The sequence below is a fragment of the Xenopus laevis genome, chromosome 8L, assembly GCF_017654675.1.
Source record: "Xenopus laevis strain J_2021 chromosome 8L, Xenopus_laevis_v10.1, whole genome shotgun sequence".
Classification (NCBI taxonomy): Eukaryota; Metazoa; Chordata; class Amphibia; order Anura; family Pipidae; genus Xenopus; species Xenopus laevis.
The window spans coordinates 120,869,500-120,897,281 of record NC_054385.1 but is presented as its reverse complement, the minus strand read 5'-3'; the positions used below and the strand labels follow the sequence as shown (position 1 = coordinate 120,897,281).

General features: G+C 39.5%; 1 protein-coding gene across 4 annotated transcripts; it reads right to left on the bottom strand.

The window, feature by feature from the left end:
* Nucleotides 1–26,688, bottom strand: LOC108699370 (SLAM family member 5). 4 transcript variants are annotated; one of them, XM_041573508.1, is made up of 8 exons: nt 26,587–26,683; nt 23,304–23,621; nt 12,465–12,782; nt 10,458–10,739; nt 3,700–3,810; nt 3,155–3,232; nt 1,824–1,906; nt 3–266 (listed from the first exon to the last, which is right to left on the bottom strand). In XM_041573508.1, the coding sequence occupies exons 1-8, from the start codon at nt 26,660–26,662 to the stop codon at nt 174–176; spliced, it is 1,359 nt and encodes a 452-aa protein (XP_041429442.1). In that variant the 5' UTR covers nt 26,663–26,683; the 3' UTR covers nt 3–173. The 4 variants fall into 4 exon arrangements, 3 of the variants coding, with proteins under 3 accessions (XP_041429445.1, XP_041429442.1, XP_041429443.1); XM_041573509.1 differs by having other exon boundaries at nt 3,712–3,810; XR_005963573.1 differs by lacking the exon at nt 3–266 and adding an exon at nt 2,384–2,591 and having other exon boundaries at nt 26,587–26,687.
* Between the last annotated feature and the right edge of the window lie 1,094 nt (nt 26,689–27,782).

Here is a 27,782-nt window from a genome sequence, read left to right as displayed (position 1 = left end):
AGTAGTGTTTCTGAAGCAAACACATCCGTTTTACCAGAGCAGGGCAACACTACATGATATTTTCATTACTTTAAAACACTTTCATTTTTTGGTGTTGCTTTACTACGCCTGGGAAACTCAGGTCTCAGTCCCTGGTATATTCCAGGAGTTCTGCATCTTCTTTAGTTCTGCCCCTAATTACACACTGGATTTCTTAGATCACTGTATAATGTGTTCAACTTTGGGTCACAAAGAGACCGACTTTGCACTTCTGGGTTCACGGAGCTCTGCAATGAAACATCAAACACAGTTTAGTTTTACATCCTCGAGTATGTATGTATAAATAGATATATAATATATATAGGTATGGAACTTATTATCCAGAATGCTCAGGGCCTGTTCATTTCTGGATAAGGGATATTTCCGTAATTTGGATCTCCATATATAAAGTTTACTTAAAATGAATTAAAACAACCCAATATGCTGATTTTGCTTCCAATAAGGATTAACCATTGATTCATAGTCTACATGCAAGGTAATGTTTTATTATTATAAAGAAAAAGGAAATCAATTTAAAAAATCGGAATCATTTGATTAAAATGGAGTCTATATATGTCTTCCCATAAGTTGCAGCTTTCTGGATAACGAGTTTGCAGATAATGGATTATATATATCTATATATCTATATATCTATATATCTATATATCTATATATATCTATATATCTATATATATCTATATATGGGTTTGGAAAGTACCCACACTCTTAATCTCAGATTTAATTGCGGATGCTCAGTCAAACGTATTGTATAAAGTTCAAAATGGACTAGCACTCCATCATTTTTTGAAACACACGATTTATTCAATCATCACCTGTGCATCCAACGTTTCGGCCTCTTTTGGGGCCTTTATCAAGAATAAAGTGTAAGTGACAAATAGTGGTATTTATATACATACAAACACAACCCCCATTCAAAAAAGACACCAAAATGTCATCATAGGCAACTTATTAATATAATTGGTGCAAACATTTCAAGATACAGATTGAAATGTTTGTATTTAAGGGATACTGTCATGGGAAATGGGAATGCTTTTTTTCAAAATAGTGCTGATCCAGCAGAATTCTGCACTGGAATCCGTTTTTCAAAAGAGCAAACAGATTTTTTTTATATTTAATGGGGCTAGACATATTGTCAGTTTCCCAACTGCCCCCAGTCATGTGACTTGTGCTCTGATAAACTCCAGTCACTCTTTACTGCTGTACTGCAATTTGGAGTGATATTACCCCATCCCTTTCCCCCCCCCAGCAGCCTAACAACAGAACAATGGGAAGGTAACCAGATAACAGCTCCCTAACACAAGATAACAGCTGCCTGGTAGATCTAAGAACAACACTCAATAGTAAAATCCAGGTCCCACTGTGATACATTCAGTTACATTGAGTAGGAGAAACAACAGCCTGTCAGAAAGCAGTTCCATCCTAAAGTGCTGGCTCTTTCTGAAAGCACATGACCAGGCAAAATGACCTGAGATGGAGCCTACACACCAATATTATAACTAAAAAAAAAACTTGCTGGTTCAGGAATGACATTGTATATGGTAGAGTGAATTATTTGCAGTGTAAACAGTGTCATTAAGAAATAAAAACGACATCATAAAAATCATGACAGAATCCCTTTAAGCGTTTTGTAACCAATGTGTGCAGCCATGTTACCTTATGATCTGCCCATTCTAAATAAAATGGCTGTTTATACCCAGTTTAATATCAATCTTAAACAGGCCATACACCAGCCAATAAAAGATTGTGAGCTTTCAGGCCAATGTACAAAGTGAAGTTATTCTCACCATTCGTGGAGAGGCTCCAACTAGGATATACTGAGTTTCTTCAGAATTGTTGTCAGGCATATGTTCAGTTATATTGGGATTACCTGTTAAGAAATCACAAAAATATTTATTACGCGCTCCCTGTTTTCCAAACAGATATTTCCAAAAAGTTCTCTTTACATTGACATTGACTGTGAAATGTCCTATTCAAGTACAGTTAATTGTAGAGCCCAGTTATGATTTCTACTCTACCAAAATATAAACAGGTATGGGACCTGTTATCCAGAATGCTCCTGACCTGGCATTTTCCGGATAACAGATCTTTCCGTAATTTGGATCTTCATACCTTAAGTCTACTAGAAACTCATGTAAACATTAAATAAACCCAACAGGCTGGTTTTGCTTCCAATAAGAATTAATTATATCTTAGTTGGGATCAAGTACAATGATGTTTTTTTATTATTACAGAGAAAAAGGAAATCATTTTTAAACATTTGGATTATAATGCAGTCTATGGGAGACATCTTTTTCATAATTCAGAGCTTTCTGGATAATGGATTTCCGGATAATGGATCCCATACCTGTATAGGATTATAAAACCTCACTGGCAGTTATAGCATTCTCTCATACATTGTTATTCTCTTGTCTGTTCCAATCTAATAGCAGATCCTTTGTTTCGGGCCCCACAGGTGAGAGTCAGGGGGTAAAATGTGATAAAAGCCTGTAGTGCTGTACTGTCTGTTTAACACTTTATTTTTTTCACTGTCCATCCATCAGTCCAGACTTGTCCTTGATCAAGGAGAGTTTGTTTTACAATGAGAATAAAAAAACTGGCTAAGATAATGTAATGGGAAGAATCAAGATCAGGGTGGAAGAGAAAGCAGAAATACAGAGCAAACACATGGATAACACAGAAGGCTAAAAGAGTTAACAACAAGAAGCAGAAAAGGGAACTGTGCGGTTAAGATGAGGAAGAAAATGGAATTTAGATAACAGAAAAAACAGTAAATCAGATGAAATATGACAGTTGCGGGAGAAAGTGAGAAGTAGGGCTGAGAGAAGTAACAAAAAAAGAGGAATTGAATGATATATAAGATTAACAGAGACTAGCAGAGAAACATTTTGATAACTGGCCCAGAGCTCTTAAAGGAGAACTAAACCCTAAAAATGAATATGTCTAAAATGTCATATTTTATATAGTGAACTTATTGCACGAGGCTAAAGTTTCAGCTTGTCAATAACAGCAATGATCCAGGACTTCAAACTTGTCACAGGGAAAGTGTCTGTGGGGTCAGTGGGCTCTGAGCAGCTGTTGAGAAGCTAAGCTTAGGGGTTGTCGCAATTTGACTTACTATTATCAAAGCCCAATGAAGGTTCATGATTTACCCTCCTTTCACCTGCAGTTTTGTCTGCTGATTTTCTGTTGCAGTCTGCAAAAAAAGTAAAAGAAAATCACTTCTTTGCTGCTCCGTTACTGGAGGCCATAGGTTCTAGTTTTATAAATGTGAATAAAATATCTTACACAGGTTGTAAGAACTCTACAATGTACAATATTCATGCAGAAGGTGATAAAGGGTGTTTCTTTTAAATAATTGCAATTTTTGTTTTATTATCCAGCCATATTGGTCTGCACATCTGTAACAATATCCAGGGGCCCATTATACCCAGGTACAATTGGTAGATCTGCAGCCCAGAACTTCTTGTTGGGAGGTCCTTCTAATCCATGTTCTTCATGTGCAATGTAAGGTGGCCAAAAGCTATGAATATGCAATGTGACATATGCAACATGTTGGATAATGCCGTAGCATGCTGGTAATAATCATGAACACAGTGTTACGATCCATTTTGTTCTTATGCTGCCAATGCAAAACGTATAAAACTGACCATCAATACTTGCCAAAAAACATACTTTTTTTCCTCTTCTTTCGTGCTACTGCCAACCATACGAGCAACAAGATTAGAATGATAAAGGCTGGGATGAATAGTAAATACATTCTTTGAGAGTTTACTAAAGCAGATAGAAAAACAGATAGAAAAACATCCAATTAAATTATATACAGTTAATGGCAATAGATACAGCAGCTGCAGAGCATTTATTTTACATTTTTTAAATTCCCTCCCTTTCTACTCCTACAAAAGACACAAACAGCTCATGAATATCTAAAATGTGATTAGCTTTTATTAGATGATATGTATAGGAACAAGACAGGTGTGGCAATCCTAAGGGGCGGATTTATTAAGTTTCAAATTGTAAATTCGAACTTTAATTTTCTAACACAACCTTTTTTTCGTAACACAACCTTTTTTTTACCTTACAAGATAAGATATTGTTTGTACCAGCACCTAGACATGAAACAGGTGTTCTGAGTGCACCAGGCCTACTGTTTGTGTTGTGTGTGTATATATATATATATATATATATATATATATATATATGCACCAGGCCTACTGTTTGTGTTGTGTATATATATATATATCTGTCCCAAATAAGGCATGCACTCACAGGTCTTATTCAAGGTGAAAAATTGTGTTTATTCAGCAAAAAACTGCTAACTTTTCGGCTAGCCCTCTAGCATATCACAATCAAAAATGAACATTTAAACACAAAAAATAGCTGTAAAATGAGGGTCATGATGTCATAGAGTGTCGTTGTAGGTTAGAGTGTTAATAAAGTTGCAACAGAGCAAAAAGAAAAAAAAACACTGGAAAAAAAAACAACAAAAAATACAATGGAAAAAACAACAAAAAATAATAATCAGAGAACCAAGAAATACATCTTAAATAGTGTAATCAATAGTGACTAAGGGGCACATTTACTTAGGGTCGAATATCGAGGGTTAATTAACCCTTGATATTCGACTGTCGAAGTTAAATCCTTGTCGAAGGATTTAGCGATATTCGTTCGATCGAACCATCGAAAGAATAATGGTTAGATCGAACGATTAAATCCTTCAAATCGAACGAGAAAAAGATATGAAAAGATATGAAAGTAGTGATGGGCGAATTTATTCGCCAGGCGCGAATTCCCTGCGAATTTACACGATTCGCAGCCGGCGAATGAATTTGCGTAACGGCTGCGAAAATTTCCTGGCGAAAGTTCGCCGGCGTAAAAAAACAATTGTTTTTGACAAAAAAAACGGGCGTCGGCATCAAAAACTAGACGCCGGCGCCGTTTCGAAAATTTTTCAGCAAAGCAAAACGGCGCAAATTCGCCCATCACTATATGCAAGCATGGATTTGGATTATATTGATGAACCTGGTTAAGAATCTGTAGGAACCTAAACAAGCAAGTTGTCTCAGTCTCCTCATCCTATTAACCATCATATATTTACATGGTGTAATGTTATATCAGCATGTGTAAAATAGTATTTCACATTTCTTTATCCCCCCCCCATTGACTCAAATTGTACAGAATGAAGTTAAAATGTCCAAAGCAGTTGATTAAATTCTCATAGATTTTGAATTAATTATTGGGTTTTGATTCTTTTGAAGTTGTTTGATCTCAACCAGTTATATTGTTTATTTAGATACAAAATAAATTATGGTCATGGGTGTGCTCTTGTGGGTTTGCTTTGGAAACAAACCCCACCTTTACCCCTGGGTTAGAACAAAATATTTTCTTTTCTTACTTTATAAGGTCACGGGTTTCCTTTGAATATGATTTCCTGCTGCTTATTTCTGTATTTAGTCCAGAAACACATTACAGGTGCAGCACTATAACTGCAGCAGAGACCTAGGACCTGAAGCAGCCTCACTGCCACACAAACAATGATATCTTTAACTACAAATAAAGATGAATTACAGTTTGCAAAGAGCAAATGCACAGTAATATGGGTGGAAATAGTTGACACAAAAGCTTGGTTAGCTACAAGGAGAGGGGCTGAGACCACATTTTGCATCATGGACCTCAAGTTACATTGCAAGAAAGCTTTTTAAGGGATAATGTACCCCCTACTGTAAATGATAAGGATATTAGAAGTCACTAAGTGGTTCTGTGACCATATAAAGGCACAAGGATGAAGGCTGAGTTATACAGGGAACTCTGAGTTTTACTCATGTATTATAAGGGATAATGTACCCCCTACTGTAAATGATAAGGATATTAGAAGTCACTGAGGGGTTCTGTGACCATATAAAGGCACAAGGCTGCAGGCTGAGTTATACAGGGAACTCTGAGTATCACTCATGTATTATAAGGGATGATGTATCCCCTACTGTAAATGATAAGGATATTAGAAGTCACTGAGGGGTTCTGTAACCATATAAAGGCACAAGGCTGAAGGCTGAGTTATACAGGGAAGTCTGAGTATCACTCATGTATTATAAGGGATGATGTACCCCCTACTGTAAATGATAAGGATATTAGAAGTCCCTGAGGAGTAAGACCATATAAAGAACAAGGTCACAGGCCCTACTCTACATGATAAACATGAGCTCATTTATAGTTGACAAGGATGTTCGCCCCTTAGGCTGTATAAACAGATGGGGATGAGCAGGGGGTTGGGTGGATGCAAACCACAGCCCCGCTCATAATCACAACAAATACCGGCATCTGATGATCACCTAGGACTGAACAGATGGCTTGCCCAGGGCATAACGTTATAACTGACTGTTTGCTTAAGCTTTGGTAACCCAAGCAACTGATCAAATCATTTTTTTTAACCTCATTATTCCTACCTGTGGATTGGTTGCTATTGTTACATGAGCTGGTTTAGAAAAAATAAACAAGTATGTGCCTCCCTCACCTCTTCCTCTTCTAAAAGAATAATTTTACAGAAGTCTATAGATTTTCAGATACAGCACTTTTACTACGTTGCAGAAGGTGGGTGGCTGGAGGAGAGACAAACTCTCAGGTGAGGGACCTGGAAAATAATAGCGTTGGGCAGATGGGGCGTACCAACCTGCAGGTACCGTAAAGCAACACTAAACAAAGGTTCAAGAGTAATTAACAGGCTTCTAGTCCAAGTCCAAGCATGAGATTAGGGCAGGCAGAAATCAAATCAGGTCGGTAGTCAAACCCCAGGAGAACAACTGCAGCATTAGGAATTAGGAACAGTAGGCAGACCTACCAAAAGCAAAAGTGGGCCTAACCAGAGACAATCTGTCGTTGTCATCAGTGGGGCTTTTAAAGGAGACATTTTGTGTAAAACATAAGAACGTACAAGTGCGTTATACTCATTTAGACATAGAAGAATTGTGGATAAAAAGTAGTGCTTCAAGCTGATTTATTGAATCTTTCTGCAAAAACCCTAATAATCCCTCCCTTCTCTTCCACTTCCTGTTCGCTAAATTCCCAGGTCGTGCAGGGGAGCCGGCGGCACTCAGCTCACTGCATTGTAGGACAGGAACCAATCAGCAGCTAGCAGGACCTGATAGGGAACTGAAGCCTTTCTGTTCTGATGTGACTGCAGGGCTGTGATTGGCTGTCCCCCTCCTACTAAGCTTCTGGCAGGGACCGTTAGGACACGCCCACCCCTCATTTGAAACAGGGACCAGAGAACATCTATAGGGAGCTCCTATAAAGGGGCGGTTTTTAAAGACAATATTAATTTTTAGCACCATGTAAAAGCAACACCATATATTACTCATAATTGCCTACAAAATTAGCGTTTTTTTATTTATCCTATATGTCTCCTTTAAACAGCTGAATGTGACACTTGCATCTAACAGCAGCTGTTTGTGATTGCTGATCGAGGACTGATAAGAAGTAGATTTAAGGTAGACATAAATGGGCTGATAAAAGCTGCCAATGGACCAAGTATCAGCCCCTGTATGGGGTCCTCCGATGTGTCTACCTGACAGATATCTGGTCTGAATCTGCCAGATGTTAATAAGCCCGTCGGAGTGAGGAGTGCATCAGCTCATTGATGTGGGTCTCATCCAATCTCATATCAGATCGTTTGGCCCGGGAAATAATCCATCTCAAGGTGGGTATCAGCAGCCAAACGAGTGGATCTTTCAGTGTATGGCCACCTTTACTCTATTGTGATCTATAGCGAAAATGAAACTTTAATATCAGCTTCATCTCAGTGAAATAAGACACTTTAAATTCAATTACCATCAATTAAAAATTCTGTACTGTCATCAAGTTACTCTTCAGTATCTCACTCTCCACATCATGTCACTCTTCATGCTGAGGTCTTGGTCAGATTTTGATTGACAGGTAGGTCTAATACATATTTTAGGGGCCCTCCCTTTCTTAGCAGAATAACTCAAATAACCAACTCCAGCACAAACAAAAAGATAACAAAATAACAGACTCTGGAAAACACAGAGAAACAGGATTTCCATCAGAGACAGTTATTTTCAAAGAGTGAAAACTTGGTTCCCCCCCCCAAAGGATGTATTGGACCTAACCGTCAATAAAAAACTGACTTCACCTACTGCATGGAGACAGGTTGCTCAGAGGGGGAGAGTGAAGAGAAGCTCGATTATTTTATTCATGGTACAGAATGTTTAATGGATTATATTTAGAAAGTTTCTTATTTCAGTATGATGCTTATATTAAATTTTCATTTTCACAACTGTTCCCCTTTAATATCATGCTTTGCAACAGCAACACCCCTTGCTGTGCTGACTCGGCTTACCACAAGTGGGTTATGTGATTGTTGTAGTTCTACAATTTATACTCTGTAGATTTAAAGTCTAAATGACATGACACTTGACCCCCCTGGTAGTCGGCCAACCATCACACCAGGGGGCACTCCTGTTGCAAACCATATTTGTAGTGTAAAACTAATTATAAAACATACAGAAATGATATATTATAATATATACACTGTACATGTGCTATAGTACTTCCACGGCTATTGTAGCCTTGGTTTTGAGTGCCTTTTAACGGATTATCTGCCATCTATTGCTTCAAAACAGTATTCCCCCCACATCAGGGTAATTTAGGTGACACCCAGCTATGCCCACGCCCTGATTGGTCTAAAACCACATCTACTTTCAAGTAAACTCCACCCCTTTGTGGCTAAGGACTCATGACTGTCCTCCAGAAGATAGGACCATTCCGAAAAGGGGAACATTGTGCTGAAAGCTCCGAGAAATGTCGCATCACATCACTACACCAACGAGATGTTTACTTTTCACCAGTGCTGCAATAAGGGGGGGGGGCAGCTGAGGCTGCTGGTAGGGGCACAGTGAATTTTGGGCCCCGGGGAAAAACAAAAGGCAGAATTTAGCTGTCCTTGGACAGGGACATATGAGCAATAAACAACTCAACAAGTGCTGAGTAATGTTGACACTAGATACAGAATTACCGTGTGTGTGTGTGTGTGTGTGTGTGTGTGTATATATATTCAGCTAATGAAAAAAAAACTAGGCAAATTAAAGTTGATATTTGCATTTACGGGGTTTTCACTTTAAACAAATGAACGGCATACCATAAACACAGTTTGTATTCAGGCAAAACAAAGGCGGTGTCTGTATAAACAAATTGGAACTCACAAAGGACTTGACATTGGGACAAATAACAATGGAAGTCTAAAAGCCCTTGTGGACCTGTCATCACCCCTAATAGCAATGAATGAAAAGCATTTGATTAGGCACATGTGGAACAGTGACAGGTGGAGGAGGAGCACACACTAAGGAATACATCCCATGGGAAATAATATCACCTACTTTTAGCCCTTGACTATCAATCCCGCTGATCAAAACTCCCTTTTCCATCTTGCAGCCACTTCTCATTCAAAGGGATAATACTGTGTTGTCACTGGCCACTGTCGCTATCCTACTGTTGCATGAGTGTGCACATTTTTCACTTTGCAAACATTTATTTGCTTTGTGAATGATTTTTGCGTTAGCGACCAATATTACATTCCCCAATAAATCTGAATTTCCTATTTATTGTAACCTGGCAGCACCACAGGCAGATCATTTACCATTTGTATACAGAAAAAGTTAAGCAGCTTCAGGGAACAGTGTTTTGGCCTCTGCAGTTCACAATGAAAGCATTACATTTCTGTGTCACAGGTCAGACAAATAGTTATTTTACTCTTTGTCAGTGTATGGTAACCCACCCAACATCGGCAAACGCCCACCCTACATCAGCAAACGCTCACCCTACATCAGCAATCGCCCACCCAACATCGACAAACACCCACTCTACATCGGCAAACGCCCACCCTACATCAGCAATCGCCCACCCAACATCGGCAAACACCCACCCTACATCGGCAAACGCCCACCCTACATAGGCAATCACCCACCCAACATTGGCAAACGCTCACCCTACATTGGCAAACACCCACCCTACATTGGCAAACAGCCACCCTACATTGGCAAACAGCCACCCTACATCAGCAATCGCCCACCCAACATCGGCAAACGCCCACTCTACATCGGCAAACGCCCACCCTACATCAGCAATCGCCCACCCAACATCGGCAAACGCCCACCCTACATAGGCAATCACCCACCCAACATCGGCAAACGCTCACCCTACATTGGCAAACACCCACCCTACATTGGCAAACACCCACCCTACATCTGCAAACACCCACCCTACATCAGCAAACACCCACCCTTCATTGTCAAAAAGCCACCCTACATCGGCAAACACCCACTCTACATTGGCAAATACCCACCCGACATCAGTAATACAAATCTAATCAATAAGTTGCTATTTAGTATGTTCCTCAATAACAATTTTACCTGGAGTAGGGCAGATTTCCAGAACATGAATAGAGGCGTTTTTTTGATCCACCGGGTTCCCCAGCAAACAGTGAAATTCTTTGTCCAATGTTGGGGATTCCACTGATGCCACAAAAATTGTCCCATTGATGAAGGTTTCATATTCAGTTTGATTGTGTTTGTTTATCCAGGTGAATGTCAGAGCTGAATCGTTATTTTGGACAGAACAGCGAATGGTAAAATTGCACCACTGGGTGGTCCTCTTCTTCTTTTCTATCCATATGTTTGGGGTAGGGACAGGCTCTATAAATAAATTCAATCGTTTTAAAAAATACTGTATGCACTACTTAAAGGAATTGTACAGTGTAAAAATAAAAATAAGGTAAATAGGCTGTGCAAAATAAAAAATGTTTCTAATATAGTTAGTTAGTCAAAAATGTAATGTATAAGGGCTGGAGTGACTGGATGTCTTAACATAATAGCCAGAAGACTACTTCCTGCAACTCTCTTGGTTTCCACGGATTGGTTACCAGGCAGTAACCAATCACATGGGCACATGGGTCATAACTGTTGCTTTTGAATCTGAGCTGAATGCTGAGCATCAATTGCAAACTCACTGAACAGTTATGTCCCATGTGGGCCCCCTTCAAGTCGCTGACTAACTCAGAGTTAGAGAGCTGAAAAGCAGGAAGTTGGATTCTGTTCTGTTAGACATCCAGTCACTCCAGCCTTTATACATTACATTTTTGGATAACTAACTATATTAGAAACAATTGTTTTTGCACAGCCTATTTATTTACCCAGTTTTTATTTTACACTGAGCTGTCCCTTTAAAATAATAAACTATAGCTTTTCTGAAAGTATGGCGGCCAAGGAGATGCCTAAGTGCCTCCCCCCCACCCACTCCTTTTGGTCTATGCACTCATTATCACAGACAGCTCTGGATCCAAAGGCCAGGCCACAGGTTTCTGCAATCCATAAGGGAGCACAAGGGCCTGCAGCCATTTCCAGACAGCCTGAACGCAACATGCACTCCTTGTACCTTTATATGGTCACAGAACCCCTCGGTGACTTCTAATATCCTTATCATTTACAGTAGGGGGTACATTATCCCTTATAATACATGAGTGATACTCAGAGTTCCCTGTATAACTCAGCCTGCAGCCTTGTGCCTTTATATGGTCACAGAACCCTTCAGTGACTTCTAATATCCTTATCATTTACAGTAGGGGGTACAATTTACCTTATAATACATGAGTGATACTCAGAGTTCCCTGTATAACTCAGCCTGCAGCCTTGTGCCTTTATATGGTCACAGAACAACCCCTCAGTGACTTCTAATATCCTTATCATTTACAGTAGGGGGTACATTATACCTTATAATACATGAGTGATACTCAGAGTTCCCTGTATAACTCAACCTGCAGCCTTGTGCCTTTATATGGTCACAGAACCCCTCAGTGACTTCTAATATCCTTATCATTTACAGTAGGGGGTACATTGTCCCTTATAATACATGAGTGATACTCAGAGTTCCCAGTATAACATTATATGAGCACAGAACTCCTCAGTGACTTCTAATATAAACTGCAGATAAACCTTGTAAGGTTTATTGCATGAAGCACAGCACTTCTACCTGCAATTTGTGCCTTGTGTGTCCCTTTACCTTGCTTTATATTAACTGCGAGGACTGCTGATCCATTACCGAGCACCAGGGGATTCTTATCTAAACATCAAAAGTGTTCTGTCAAAGTGGAATGGTGAAATAAACAATTTTTTTCTACCTATTTTTTAATCATATGTTTTGAATGTTAAAGTTTTTTGGAATTTGCATAACACTGTAGCTTTAAATAATGTTCTTTTTACCTAATATTCAGTGATTGTACAGAAAGAAGTCTGTGATCATAAAAACTCTAGGATGGACACATTTTCTCTGTCGGCCTCCAGCTCGACTGAACTGGCCTTAATCATACTAACAATTAGCTATAAATATTGCAGAATTTTCACATCTATACAAAGAGCACATACCATAGACAGTGAGATTAAATGTGAGTCTCTTTGTTTCATGGTCAATAAAAGTAATGGCTGCTGTGTAGATGCCACTGTCTTCCATCCTCAGGTCATTGATTCGTATTGTTCCATCATCTAATGGTTCCAGTCGCTTGTTGAATTGAGGAAACCTGGTTTCAAAGTACGTTTTCTTAAAATCCGCCAATCTGACTTCCTTTTCTTTGGTTTTAAACAGCCACTGTATCTCATCCATAGGAACAGTCATATCTATACGATTTTTTAAATAGACTGAATGTTTTTGTAGTCCGTTCACCTGGAGCGGAGCATCTTGGTTTGCTGTAGAGATTAAGATTGGAAAGAATACCCAAAAATCACAAATTTTTTGAGACTGTCACGTTACTCAAAAAAATGTAATTAAATTGGATGGAATAAAGAACCTCTAATCTGGACAAGGGTTAATGTGACAACATCTCAAATGAAATCACTTTTGCTTACTTAGCAAGGTGATGGTAAACAAAGTTTGATACCATACGATCAACAGAAAATACTGTAAAAAAAAATAAGATCCAAAACAACTGGAATAAAAAAAGAAGGAAGCAGACCCTGTGGCTGCAAGGGGACCCAGGGGGTATAAGGGGCCCCATGAGGCCCTAATTGATGAGCAATTTCAAGATTTATTGATAAAAAAGGACAATCTCTGAATTTGTTGGGGGCCCTAAAATTAATTTGCTGTGGGGCCCAGTAACATCTAGTTATGCCACTGCTCTTCAGTTTAATAGTAGAGGAGACCCACTCTTAACACACAGCTATAAAGTGATCCTCATAGGCATCAACATATGCACCAGAACCAAAAAATGGGCTCCCTGAAAAAAAGGTTAAGAAACACTGCCCTGAAGCGCAGCACAAGTACAACCTGTACAAAATCCTCTCATTATGATGTTATAGATTGTTTTAACAAAGGAAATGCTATGTAGAGAGGATTTACATCTGCAAAGTGCGGCTCATACGGTTTTTGGGAAAGGGTTAGGGGTTATTTACGTAAACCTGAATTTATCTCATATTTTATTAAAATCGGATATTAATGGGATTGCGGAAAAACTTGATCAAGTGAATACCCAAATCGCTCAAATTATTTTGGCTTTTTTTCAGAATTGCCTGATCTTTTTGAGTTCTTGGCAGAAAACCCCGAAAAAAGATTTTTCGGCTAGACCAAGAGCAGGCCATGACAACTTCAAATTGAGATAGGGACCTCTCTTATGCATGACCTCGAAAGATTTGAGATGGCGGATTTTTGGATTCAGGATTTTAGCAGTATCTGGGTACAATAAATCTTGAAAAAAGTTCAAAAAGCCCTAACAGATAAATTCAAGGTTTAGTAAATAACCCCCTTAATGTATAATTTGATGGTGATCTTGTTGGGGTTTTGTGCCCCCATAGTTCTCTTGCTTTTCTGCCCTGGGACTTAGTAAATGCCACTTGAGTCAGTGTGATTGCACAATGACATTTTCTGGCAGAATTTACTTGATAAACCCCCCCCCCCAGTTTCCAAGCATTGTAGATAATAGATTTAATTTTGTATTACCTTGAGAATATACAGTAAAGTACTGGTATTTAACAATGCTGAACAACATATAGAACACTATTTAAATAAAACATTTACACAAAACCTAACTAAAGTACAACTGCAGTGAATCAGTAAAGTGTATTCCTCAAGGTCTGTCTTGCTAATTATGAATGAAGAGCTACAGTTTCTATGAGTGACATCCCTACAGCAGTTCTACCTGCAGACCTTGAGTTAATGACATAACAACATGTTAATGATACAAAATTCTGCTCACCTGCGGCTGTAAATGAGAGAGTAAGAAAGAAATAGCTGACGAGACACAACATGTTATCTGGGACAGACTGTGTTACACTGAGGCAACATTTCTTTTTAGTAGCTACAGGGACGTCCCTCCCACCAAGGATAGGGGTTAAATTAATGCTTTTTTTTTTTTTTTTTTTTGCACCAATCAGGTGATATTGGAGCCTTTATAAGGGGACCTCTGCAGCAGTTTCCTTGTCTGAGAAAACAGGTTTGGTGTGGTGGTTTGTTCCTTAAAAATCGCTGTTTCTGTGATAAATCCATTGGTATATTGTTTAGGTTGTTTGTCTTTCCATGTACGACCTTGCTGTCTGCCTTCTCATTGTGTTTCCTTGATCCTTTACTAGTGTGTAGTTGAGCCATTCCTCCTGTCTACCATTCCCTTTACTTGCAGGCTGCAGGTTTCTCTGTGTTTCAGTGTCAGTTAATCACTTACGTGTTATGTTGTTGCACAGTCTCTCCTGAGATCAGAGTGAGTACTGATAAAGTAATACTTACATTATTGCAGCTGCTTTTTTGTTTTTAAATCATTTTTGAACCTTTTTGCACTCAATTTAAATTTAATTTCTGAGAGTACACTGTACAAGGAAAACTATATAATGTTACAGGATATAAGGGGTTAAATTAGTCATTTACATCACTTAGAGACTCTGATGCCATCCTGCCTTCTGAATGTAACACCTTTCAATATGGGGGCTCCCTGAGTACAGGTATGGGATCCATTATCTGAAAACCCTTTATCCAAAAAGCTCAGAATTACGGAAAGGCGGTCTCCCATAGACTCCATTTTATCCAAATAATCCAAGTTTTTCAAAATTATTTTCTTTTTCTGTGTAATAATAAAACAGTACCTTGTACTTGATCCCAACTAAGATATAATTAATCTATTTGATACAGTGCCACACAAAAGGTTACTGGTTAAATTAAGGAATGTTGGCCTGGAACATAGTATTTGTACCTGGATAGAGAACTGGCTAAAAGATAGACTACAAAGAGTGGTGGTAAATGGAACATTTTCTAATTGGACCAGTGTTGTTAGTGGAGTACCGCAGGGCTCTGTACTAGGTCCCTTGCTTTTCAACTTGTTTATTAATGACCTGGAGGTGGGCATTGAAAGTACTGTTTCTATTTTTGCAGATGATACTAAATTGTGCAGAACTATAGGTTCCATGCAGGATGCTGCCACTTTGCACAGTGATTTGTCTAAACTGGAAAACTGGGCAGCAAACTGGAAAATGAGGTTCAATGTTGATAAATGCAGATTATGCACTTTGGCAAAAATAATATAAATGCAAGTTATACACTAAATGGCAGTGTGTTGGGAGTTTCCTTAAATGAGAAGGATCTTGGGGTCTTTGTAGATAACACGTTGTCTAATTCTGGGCAGTGTCATTCTGTGGCTACTAAAGCAAATAAAGTTCTGTCTTGCATAAAAAAGGGCATTAACTCAAGGGATGAAAACATAATTCTGCCTCTTTATAGGTCCCTGGTGAGGCCTCATCTGGAGTATGGGGGCAGTTTTGGACTCCAGTCCTTAAGAGGGATATAAATGAGCTGGAGAGAGTGCAGAGACTAAGTGCAACTAAACTGGTTAGAGGGAGGGAAGAGTTAAATTATGAGGGGAGACTGTCAAGGTTGGGGTTGTTTTCTCTGGAAAAAAGGCGCTTGCGAGGGGACATGATTACACTTTACAAGTACATTAGAGGACATTATAGACAAATGGCAGGGGACCTTTTTACCCATAAAGTGGATCACCGTACCAGAGGCCTCCCCTTTAGACTAGAAGAAAAGAACTTTCATTTGAAGCAACGTAGAGGGTTCTTCACAGTCAGGACAGTGAGGTTGGGGAATGCACTGCCGGGTGATGTTGTGATGCTGATTCAGTTAATGACTATAAGAGGGACTTGGATGATTTCTTGGACAGACATAATATCAAAGGCTATTATGATACTAAAATGTATAATTAGTGTATGAGTATATATATAGTTTATGTGAATGTAGGGAAGGGTCAGTGTGTGTGTGTATGGATGCTGGGTTTCATTTGGAGGGGTTGAACTTGATGGACCTTGGTCTCTTTTCAACCAGATCTAACTATGTAACTGGTAAAACTGCTCTGTTTGCTTCAGAAACACTACTATAGTTTATATAAACAAGCTGCTGTGTAGCCATGGAGGCAGCCATTCAAGCACAGGATACACAGTAGATAACAGATAAGTACTACTATAGTTTATATAAACAAGCTGCTGGTTAGCCATGGGGGCAGCCATTCAAGCACAGGATACACAGTAGATAACAGATAAGTACTACTATAGTTTATATAAACAAGCTGCTGTGTAGCCATGGGGGCAGCCATTCAAGCACAGGATACACAGTAGATAATAGATAAGTACTACTATAGTTTATATAAACAAGCTGCTGTGTAGCCATGGAGGCAGCCATTCAAGCACAGGATACACAGTAGATAACAGATAAGTACTACTATAGTTTATATAAACAAGCTGCTGGTTAGCCATGGGGGCAGCCATTCAAGCACAGGATACACAGTAGATAACAGATAAGTACTACTATAGTTTATATAAACAAGCTGCTGTGTAGCCATGGGGGCAGCCATTCAAGCACAGGATACACAGTAGATAACAGATAAGTACTACTATAGTTTATATAAACAAGCTGCGGTGTAGCCATGGGGCAGTTATTCAAGCTGGAAAAAAGGAGAAAAGGCACAGAATGCATAGGTAACAGAAAAGTTCTGTAGAATCTGCTGTGTATCCTGTGCCTTTTTTCCCTTTTTAGCTTGTTTTAAACTAAAGTATTCTTTCTGTAGCAAACACATCAGTATTATAAAGACTATCTTTTGGGCAGTCTAGTAAATCCTGGCAATTTGTGACACTAACTGTTATGAACGTATCTCTTAATAAGCTTAGTAACTACAGAATGTGAGCTATAAGTCTAACTACAGTTGTGTTCCAGGAAGTACAAGACTTGTGGTGCGCTTTACTAATACATAATTCTGGTTGTATGCTTACAAACTGCCAAGATAAATGTATATACCACATGAAACACAACCTTCTATGTCTCAAACCACAGTAATTAGCAGTTTTCCACTAAATGGTATATATTTAAACTGACCCAAATCATCTCGGTTTATTACATAATGCTTTCTGTTACATAAAGTGGTTGCTGAATGTACTTTCCCTGGTCCCTTTTTTATCAGTAATAGTCTGTGCAACTGCATCAATTTTGGAATTTTAGGACCATAAAAAAGACACCATTACCCACATGAAGGTGAAACCCCACAAGGGGATCACTCATTTTTAATGGTATCAGATCACTATTAAAGTGACGGATGTTGAAGTGCTACCACCACATGGAGGTTGGGCCTTCCTTCTGGCATCTACCATGGGGTTTGTTGAAGCGCTACAAAACCATTTGAAGTAAAAGGCATTTTTAGACTTTCTTTTTTCATAAAGGCAAAAGTTGTGTATCACTTATTTTCAGCTGCACCAGACAGAAGACTATTACATTGGTGACCCTCTCTCAGATGGGCCCTTGTAAAAGTGTTGGAGAACTGTAACTCTCCACATACAAATTCTTCCTCCAGTCACTTCCCTACAGAGCGTCCCATCAATTTAGAAAATTATCACTAAGGAGAGTTGTTCCAAAACTATTTGACTTATCAAAGGTTTGGGTTACCTTAGTTAAAAATTAGACTCCTAAGTCTACCGCAACCTCAGGCCCTGGAAAGAGAGGAAGAGCCACGTGCTCCATCCCATTATATAGACGAGTGGCAGGAAACTAGAACTCCTGGGTAATTATGAAGCTTTTCTCCCAACAGGTCATAGGTAACAGAATACTGGACTTCATGAGCCAATAGAGGAATTTACCCCTTGAGTCCCCTACATTAGTGAAACACAAAGCTTGTAAATATACTGTATATTAATGTAAATATTTCCCTTGCCTAAAGGCATAACTTCTAGTACCTTTTTATACATCATGGTACAGGTATAGGGTCTGTTATCCAGAATGCTCGAGACCTGGGGCTTTCCAGATAATGGATCTTTCCGTAATTTGGATCTTCATACCTTAAGTCTACTAGAAAATCATATAAACATTAATTAAATCCAATAGGCTGGTTTTGCTTCCAATAAGGATTAATTATATTTTATTTGGGATCAAGTACAAGACACTTTTTTTATTATTAAAGAGAAAAAGGTCATCTAACGTTGTTTAAAAAATTATTTGATTAAAATGTAGTCTATGGAGCAAATTTACTAAAGGGCAAAGTGACTTACGCTGGCGAAAGTTCGCCATTGTGACGTCATTTCGAAACTTCGCCAATTTACTAACGGGCGCAGGCGTAACTTCGCTGGTGAAGGAGATAGACTCTAGTGTTAATTCTCACTCTAACGCCAGGCGAAGTTTTGCTCTGGTGAAAGAGCATTACTTCGCACATTCACTAAGATGCGCATTATATTGAACGTTACTGCCAGATTTGCCTTCACCAGCTGAGATCAGGCGAAGTGTAATGGAGTGCATAGGACTTCTTCAATTTTTAGTTGAAAAATTTGGTAGTCCCAAAAAACGCTGGCGTCTTGTACCTTTTTCAGGGTGATAGGCTGCAAAAATTTTTGGGTACCCGGGTTGCCCCATACATTTCCTAACATATGGCACATAAACTATACACTGGGCTCATGTGTAGGGAATTATAACAACATTATTTTCTTTATTAAGGTTCCCTGGACTTGTGTAATGTAATTTATTTGCTGCAACATATACGTGCTTTGTACTTTCACTTCCCGCCGTATGCTAATTAGCCAACTCTAGCGCAACTTTGCTTTGCTTGCCGAATTAACGCTAGCGCAACTTCGCCAGCGTTCTGTGCCCTGGACGCAACTTTGAATTTTAGTGAATTAGCGTTGTCCCGGCGAATTTGCACCTAGTGTTGAGATGTGGGCAAGTGGACACTAGCAAATTTTCGCCGCTTAATAAATTTGCCCCTATGGGAGATGGCCTTTCTGTAATTTGGAGCTTTCTGGATAATGGGAAGGGCAAGGTAATTATAAATGTTTTTTTCTTAAATAAAGGGAAGAGGGCAAATCTTACCCTACCTAGGAACTTACGTGGACATATGTACAAGTATTATGCTAACGGAATATGCCGTGTATTATGTGTTCTTTATTTACATTTGTCTATTCCTTATGTCTAACAGTCTCAACCTAGAAATCTGTTCTGTGTGATTTACATTTCCTGTGATGTGACCCATTATATCATAAGCGATACCTTTGTAAAGGTCTTTAAAGCAATGTCATTTTTAATTACTATTTCTTTAAATAGGTAAACTTTTAAAACAAAGATCAAGACAGCACAAACTGACTGTTTATCAATCCCACTAAATCTGAGCGTATAACTTCTCCATGTTAGACAGTGACACCTAGTGGGCCTAGTTAAGTTTGCACTTGCTGTAATTTTCACTGCTCTAGAAAGTCCTGAAACTATTAGCACAGGGGCTGTATAAGACAAGGGATCTGAATGATCAGCAGCCAAATTATACTGATTTATATTTAAAGACTGTCAGAATCAGATGTAGCTGAGATTGGGTGAGAAGGAATTTAAGGCAGGGAAAGCCAGGCTGGGGGCAGAGAAAGACAGGGATGTGATGTCAAGGGAAGAAGCAACTTCTTTATCTTCTGAGCAGGTAGAAACATGAGGCAGAGCTCTCTCTGTTATACAAACCGGGGGAACTTGCCATGCACCATAGCCCGTCATCTGCACATGCGCACATCACAGTTTGCCTGCAATAGACAACTGGTTGTCTGGTTACCCTTTGCCCACCCGACCCCTAGTGGTTGGGTGGCCAGATTGTGTTGCTTATTGGCAAGCATTCCTTGGGAAAAGGATTTTTTCCCTCAAGTTTTGTTTGTATTAAATCCACAGCGCCTGTGAAAATACTGTTTCACAGCACTCAGCTTGCATATAATATAACATACAATGTCACCATATTTGGGCATTTATATAGAATTCAGCAGCTTCCAAGATTATATCATACGGGGCCTGCTTATTGTAGCTTTCCTTTGTGTGACGGATGTGCGTTCACTATATTTAAAGCGATACTGACACATTCGTATAAAAATCATAGGAACATGTCAATATAAAGTAAATGCTGCACACGTAATCTTTCCCCGAAAAGCCCCCCACAAAGCCCCCCCCAGCCCCGCGAATCTGTCTTCTGCCGAGCGCTCATACCACTAACATGTCTTCCAGGTTGCTTCAGTGATGCTGGGTTGGGGGCGGAGAGATCCTTCCATAGGCTGAATTCCTGTTTTCATTTGTAATCAGCCTATGTAGCGATCGCACCGCCCCCTCAGCCCAGCGTCACTGAAACGGCTCAGAAGGTCTTTTAGCAGCGTCGGAGCTGGGGACGGCTTTGCGGGAGGCTTTGAGGGGAACGCTTACGCTTACGTGTGCAGCATTTACAGACCCGTTTACTGACCCGTTCCTATGATTTTTATAGGAACATTTCAGTATCGCTTTAAGTTATCATTTGGCTTGCACAATGCTAGCCTTCATTTTCATAGAGCTTAGTTTTTTATTTTGTGGGTACAAAGCAGTTCCCCATTGTCAATATAATATTTCTTGATCATTTAGCGACCTCTTAACATAACACCTTTTGGACCTGCTCAGTGCTATATTTTCAGACTGTTGCACCACTGATTTAATTATTTAGAATTTGCTTAATTCAGTTAAACTATATGCAGTTCCTTTCACCAGGATCTGCTTGTCTGGCAAATACTTGCCCCTTTTTAACTCATGACGTCGGTAGGAAGCAGTGCCGGGCCAAGTCGGCCGGGTGCTCTAGGCAACCCGGCCGACAACGTCACCCCCCACTGTTCGACGTATGCGCAGAAGAGCAGAAGCGGCGAGGCCACGCCAGTGCTCATTCAGAATAGATTGTATATGGCATTTTAAAACGTCAGCCAGTGCGCATCTGCGGAAGGGTGCACACGCATTAAAAAAAAAACTGCAGCCACAGCAGGACACAAGGATCTGGACTAAGGGAAGGGCTCAGAAGAAGTACGTGCTTGGTGCCCCTCTGCCTTTGCACCCTAGGCACGTGCCTCTTCTGCCTACCCCTAGTTCCGCCCCTGGTAGGAAGATACATTTCTGTATTTTATGACAGTATATCATACATCCAACATCTGAAAAATGAAAAAGCGGACAAAAACTTGTGCCACAAAAACACATGTAGAGCGACAAAACTTTATGGACATGCCCATTTTATGGCCACACCCCATAATTACCATGTCTGTTTTACCAAATTTGGCAGGTTATGAAAGTTTGAACACATTTGTGGGAGTTTTAGTGCCATGTTTTATGGGCTACAGTTTTGCTAATGAAGGTGAATTGCCCTTTAAGCTGCAAGTCTCAGTTCCCCCAACAGACTTGCTTATTTTAAACAGGTACAATTGTTTCTTTCCTTATCTTAAATTGTTACAAAAGTATCTAATTGCAGCTGCTGACTGTTCTGGCTTCTGCCAAAAAGGTTATTATTTTAATAAAGTTGTAAAAACGTTGTATCTTTTTCTGGTGTCAGTGCAGGAGATCAAAGAGAAAGTCGGGACATTTCAGTAAGAAGCCCAGGACTGCGGGCTGAGCTGTCAAAATCAGGACTGTCCTGCAGAAAACGGGACAGTTGGGAGGTATGATATATACAGTATTGGCAAGGTATTCTTAAGAATGGGTCTGTTATCTATTTGTTTTTGTAAATCCTGCATATTATGGATCTTGCATATATTATGTTACCCTGGATAGAATAACATACGGTAGTAGGGCAGGCGGAAGATGGGGGTGGGTTTGTTAGCTATAGAGGAAGCAAACCCTGCAGTCCTATATATATATATATATATATATATTCCTATATGTATATATTCCTATATGATATGTTTTTCTGGAAGTGGCAAAACCAGATCACTGTTGGATTGAGCAACTAACAAACATTTTACATGGTTTGTGGATTCAAATATTTATTATTTTAAAACCCACAGTCCAGCCACCCTGTTCCCTAGGCCCCCTGCGACTATGGGGTCTCCTTCCTCTTTTTACTTTGCCACTGCTGGAAAAGGAAAGCTTGGTTTAATTGGAGTTGGGGGGTGAACGAGGAGAAGGCAACAAACGAACTGAAGAAAAAAAACTATCCCCCAATGTACTTTAATTAAAAAATCTGATTGTATGCAGTGAAATCCCCCCTTCATTTACTAGCTCTGACTGCTGCCCGTATGAATCTCTACATGGTCGTCAGCTGCTCTCCAGGGAAACAAACTGAGTTCTGCACCACTCACAAGGGATTGTTTCACATAGAGATTAGCTAAAGCTAGCCACGTTTTAAGCAAACAAAAATAACCCTATACATTGCTTCCCTGCCATTGCAAAGTATGATCTTTTCCCTGCAGAGCAGCTAGGGACCATCTAAAGTTTCCTATCCACAACAGTCAGAGTAAGTAAATGAAGAGGGTTGGTTGACCTTACCCTCTGAGATTTTTGAGCTGGGCATGTATGACTGGAGGGAGATCTCCACAGTGTGGATGGGCTACTACAGAAGCAGCATGGCCAAATGGATGGTTGCCCTTAACCTCTGAGCCAGGCATGTACAGCTGGAGGGGGTTTCTTCAGAGTGGGCAGGCTGACCTGCACCCCTGTAATTTGGGTCTCCATACCGTAAATCTGCTAACAATCATTTCAACATGAAATAAACCCAATAGGATTGTTTTGCCACCAATATGGATTCATAAAGCTTAGTTACAATCATGTACAAAGTACTGTTTTATTATTACCCAAAAAAAAAAGGAAATCATTTTTGAAAAATTTGAATTGTTTGTTTAAAGTTGTCTTTATGGGAGGCTATGGCCTTTCCATAATTCAGAGCTTTCTTGATAAAATGCTTTCAAATAAGGGATCTCATTGCATTATTTCAGGGTTAAAAAAAAAAGAGCACCTACCGTACACAGTGAGATTAAATGTGAGTCTCTTTGTTTCATGGTTAATAAAAGTAATGGCTGCTGTGTAGATGCCACTGTCTTCCATCCTCAGGTCATTGATTCGTATTGTTCCATCATCTAATGGTTCCAGTCGGTTGTTAAACTGGGGAAACCTGATTTCAAAGTACGGTTTACTAAAATCCGCCAATCTGACTTGCTTTTCTTTGGTTTTAAACAGCCACAGTATCTCATCCATAGGAACAGTCATATCTATACGATTTTTTAAAAAGGCTGAATGTTTTTCAAATCCAATCACCTGGAGCGGGACATTTTGGTTTGCTGTAGAGAATAAGAATGATGTTAATAATACTGCCAAAACATGTTGCTTCTGCGCCCGTTTCTTTCACACAAAAACAGTCAAAACACTAATCTATGCCCTTATCTTATCTCGTTTAGACTATTGCAATCACCTTCGAATCTGTCTTCCAGAATCCCATCTCTCTCCCCTCCAGTCAATCTTAAACTCTGCTGCCAGGATCCTTCTGCTCTCTCATAAAAGAGAACCTGCTTAACCCCAACTAAAATCCTTAGCATGGCTGCCTGTTAAGCAAAGGATAGAATATAAAACCATTCTACTAACACTGAAGCCCTTCACTCCTCTGCTCCTCACTACATTTCATCTCTTGTCTCACTATACGTTCCTGGTCATCTTCTCTGCTCTTCTTAGAGCCACCTTCTCTTCACACCATCCCCATCCACTGCCATTTCTTGTCTCAAAACCTTCTATCTTGCTTCTCCTTACCCTTGGAATTCCATCCCTGAATTCCTCCATAAGGAATCCTCTCTCAACCTCTTCAAGAAAAAACAAAGTGTCTACCTTTTGAAGCACTCGAACATTAGTCTAGTCCTGTCCCTACTGACTGTGCCTTACCTTGTACACTTTTACATCTCCAATTTGTGCCTGTATGTTAGCCACCCACCCACTTAGTATATCACTATTGATAAAAATGAATAACTCCTGCTCTGGGTTCATGTGATAAACTCCAACCTGGACTTTAATACAAATTCTCTTATTCAACAAAAGAATGATGAAAGAGGTTTGATAACCCTGGATATGATGACCAGAAAATGTTGCTGGAGCTGTCTCTATAAAATAATACCCAAAACAATAAGATTTACATTTTTTATCTTATGAAGAAATAAAAAGACTTTAGACTCTCATTAAAAAAGGACTAGAACCCAAAAATGGTTGTCCATGCTGTTTATGTTGGAGTCTCCATGCTCCCCCTTAATCCAGGGAATGGCCTTCTACAATCTACAATAATACAATCTTCTACAAACATTAAAATAAGATAAATACACCAAATTCTTGTGCATTCAGAAGTCTTGAGTTATAAGGTCACTTCACATTTATTTTGTTGTTTAAATACTGAAGATGTGTCCTAATTGAAATCCTGAAAACAATGCTGGGCTTTATCTACATTACAAAATCTGATGTATCCCTAATCTCATATATTTTCCATGATCATACACACATGTAATGTACATTTTTTTACACAAACATACAAGATTCTACAGTTTGAAGTACAGTTTGAAGGACACTATGATATTCCTGCAAGTAATTTCCCAAGATCCCTTATGCTAAGAGTGTAATGCAACTTTCTCCCTCACTTTGTTCCATTGTAAAGTAATGATTCTGGAAGCCCCTCTGCTTTTCATATTGGGTGGTGCACAGATTTCCTGGAAAGCAGAGGAACTGCAAGTCCCATAATTCATCCATTACTGAACAAGATAAGGATGGAGTTGTATTAAAGTGAGAGCTTCTAAAGAGACTGTCTGGGATTACTGTTGCTATTATTGCTAAATGTTTAAGGGCTAGGTGTTAATAAAGTTTTTGAGGGTTGTGGAGGAGAAAAAAGGAAATAAGACAGAAGTTTAGTTGTTGTGTCAAACAGGGAAAGAAGCAGAAGCGTGAGGGACAGTTGAAAGTCGCCAGTATTGTGAAGTTTAAATTTGTATTAATAAACATAAAAACCTTGGTTAAGACAATGAGCCTTCCATATTACTCTTGGACTTTTACATTTGGCATAAATGGTGGGATGGAAGGCTCTGGAAGTGGGATATATCCCTTTAATGGCAGCCCTGTTGCTGGTGAGCACTGCAAGTATACTTAAATTTGATGGAACAAATCTAGCTATGATGGACTGGGCAGAAAGGCTGAGAGTCGCCATCTGGCTGTACCTGATGAGCATGGAGCCAATCTGGGCCTGAGATCCCTGGAAGGGGATGTCTGCAAGGTAATGCTGCAACTACCGGCCACAGAGAGGGCCACCTTGGATGAGATTGTTGCCCATCTGGAAGGACTGTGTGGGGAAGTTACAACACCACTTACCATAAACTAAGATCTTCACCCACGAACAACTAGAGGGAGAAATGCTCACACAGTTTGGATTGGCACTACGGGACCTGTGAAATAAACTTAAAGCCTATAGCCGAGGTTTGGCTATGGACACTGATCCTGATTAGTGAAGAGTGAATTGTTTTCACCAGGCATTAATTTTCTGCAAAATTAATCATTTTGCCATCGGCTAATTTTTTTTCAAAACCGCAGCAAAAATTTGCCTCGAAAAAAATTTGCCTCCACAAAAAAGTCACCACAAGAAAAAATGCCCATTGACTTTACTGCATTTTCAGTGAGAATTAACTTGAGAAAAACGCACTTTGACTGTTATGCATTTGGACAAAAAAAATCGCTGCAAGAAAAAACTCCCATTGACGCTAATGTATTTGGAGTGAGAAAAAAAAGTTGCATGCGTAAAAAAAATTTAAACCATCAAAAAAAAAATGCTTTCATGAATTTTTTGCCATTTTGTAAATTTTTTAGCAGTTTTACGAATTTTTTGGCAAAGCAAAACGTGACAGAATCGCTTATCACTAATCCTGATAGCTTCCTCCGTGACTAGTTCATAGCGTGCCTCCGACATTATGGAGGGTGCTGAAAGACAAGATTAGGGCAGATAATCTCATATTCTGTGCCATCCTGAGGGAGGCCATTGAGAGAAGCCAGGAGGGCATATGAATGAAAAATAAATCACCCAGCTACAACAGCAACCTGGCAACTGATACTATGGGGGTGGTAGAACTATATTTCAGCACTAAAATAAAATACTAAATAAAGTACAATTTCAGCAAATCAGTAAACTGTATTCCTAAATTTCTATGAGTGACATCCCTACAGCAGTTCTACCTGCAGACCTTGAGTTAATGACATAACAACATGTTAATGATACAAAATTCTGCTCACCTGCGGCTGTAAATGAGAGAGTAAGAAAGAAATAGCTGATGAGCCAGAACATGTTATCTGGGAAAGACTGAGGCATTACTGAGGCATCATTTCATATTAGTAGCTAGAGGACAGTCCCTCCCAGCAAGGATAGGGGTTAAATAAATGTTTTCTCTGCACCAATCAGGTGATATCAGAGTCTACGTATGAGACACTTGCAACAGTTCCTTGTCTGAGCAAACAGGTTTGGCGTTTCTGGTTTCTGTGAATAATCCATTGGTACCTTGTTTAGGTTGTTTGTCTTGCCATGTAGGACCTGGCCTGTCTGTCTTCTCATTGTGTTTCCTTGAAGATTATTAAAAGAAGGGATGAAATAGTATTCTCTTTCTGAGGGAAGGAGTGAAGAAATTCAATAGATAACCTTTAGGAAAATCAATAATACAGGACTGCAGTATTCCTGCCTATCTATTGTGCAGCTACACGTAGGGGCATATTTATTAGGCTGTATAAAAAAATAGCGGGATAATACACCACACATCACCAGACTTCGCAGTGTAAAAAAAAGGCATTTTTTCTTAAAGTGACTTCTGCTGGAAGCAATGTTAAATAACGGTGACAAGTCTGGCGTTTGCATTGCAAAAAAAATTTGTTTTACACAGTATAATAAATATTAGACTATATGTTGGGCAGGTAAATTCTACCTGTTGGTGGTGCTGATATGGAAATCCCTAAGTGCTGAGCACACCATTAACATATATGTATAGTTCTCTGGAGATTACTGATGTATAAATCACATAACCTCTCCACACATGAAATATATAAAATACTCTGCTTTTGCTGTTCCAGGTAACTCTTTTTTTCATACAAACTTCAAACTTACAAATCCTGCTCTCACTTAGTCTGGGGGCATTTCCCCAAACCCTGGCCCTTACCCCATCCAAGTTATATCAAGGCTATGGTCTTCTTTCCTTCGGTGTAAATTCCAACATCACAGAACTCTTATCCCTATACCCAAGAACCCAGTTAATCTTTCCTGTGCTCTCTGGAATGCCAGATCTGTTTGCAACAAACTCACCGTTATACACGACCATTTCATTGCCAATTCTTTTAACCTACTAGCGCTTACTGAAACCTGGCTTTCTCCTACTGACACTGCCTCACCTGCTGCCCTGCCCTACGGGGCCTACTAGTGATGTGCGGGCCTACCCGATACCTGC

Excerpts from the sequence above, each read along its gene's own strand:
- LOC108699370 (XM_041573508.1), bottom strand. The coding sequence starts at position 26,662 with ATGCCTCAGTCTTTCCCAGATAACATGTTCTGGCTCATCAGCTATTTC. Across the intron at positions 12,783-23,303 it reads ATTTAATCTCACTGTGTACG|CAAACCAAGATGCTCCGCTC; the intron begins GTAGGTGCTCTT and ends TAATCTCTACAG. Across the intron at positions 10,740-12,464 it reads ATTTAATCTCACTGTCTATG|AGCCTGTCCCTACCCCAAAC; the intron begins GTATGTGCTCTT and ends ATTTATTTATAG.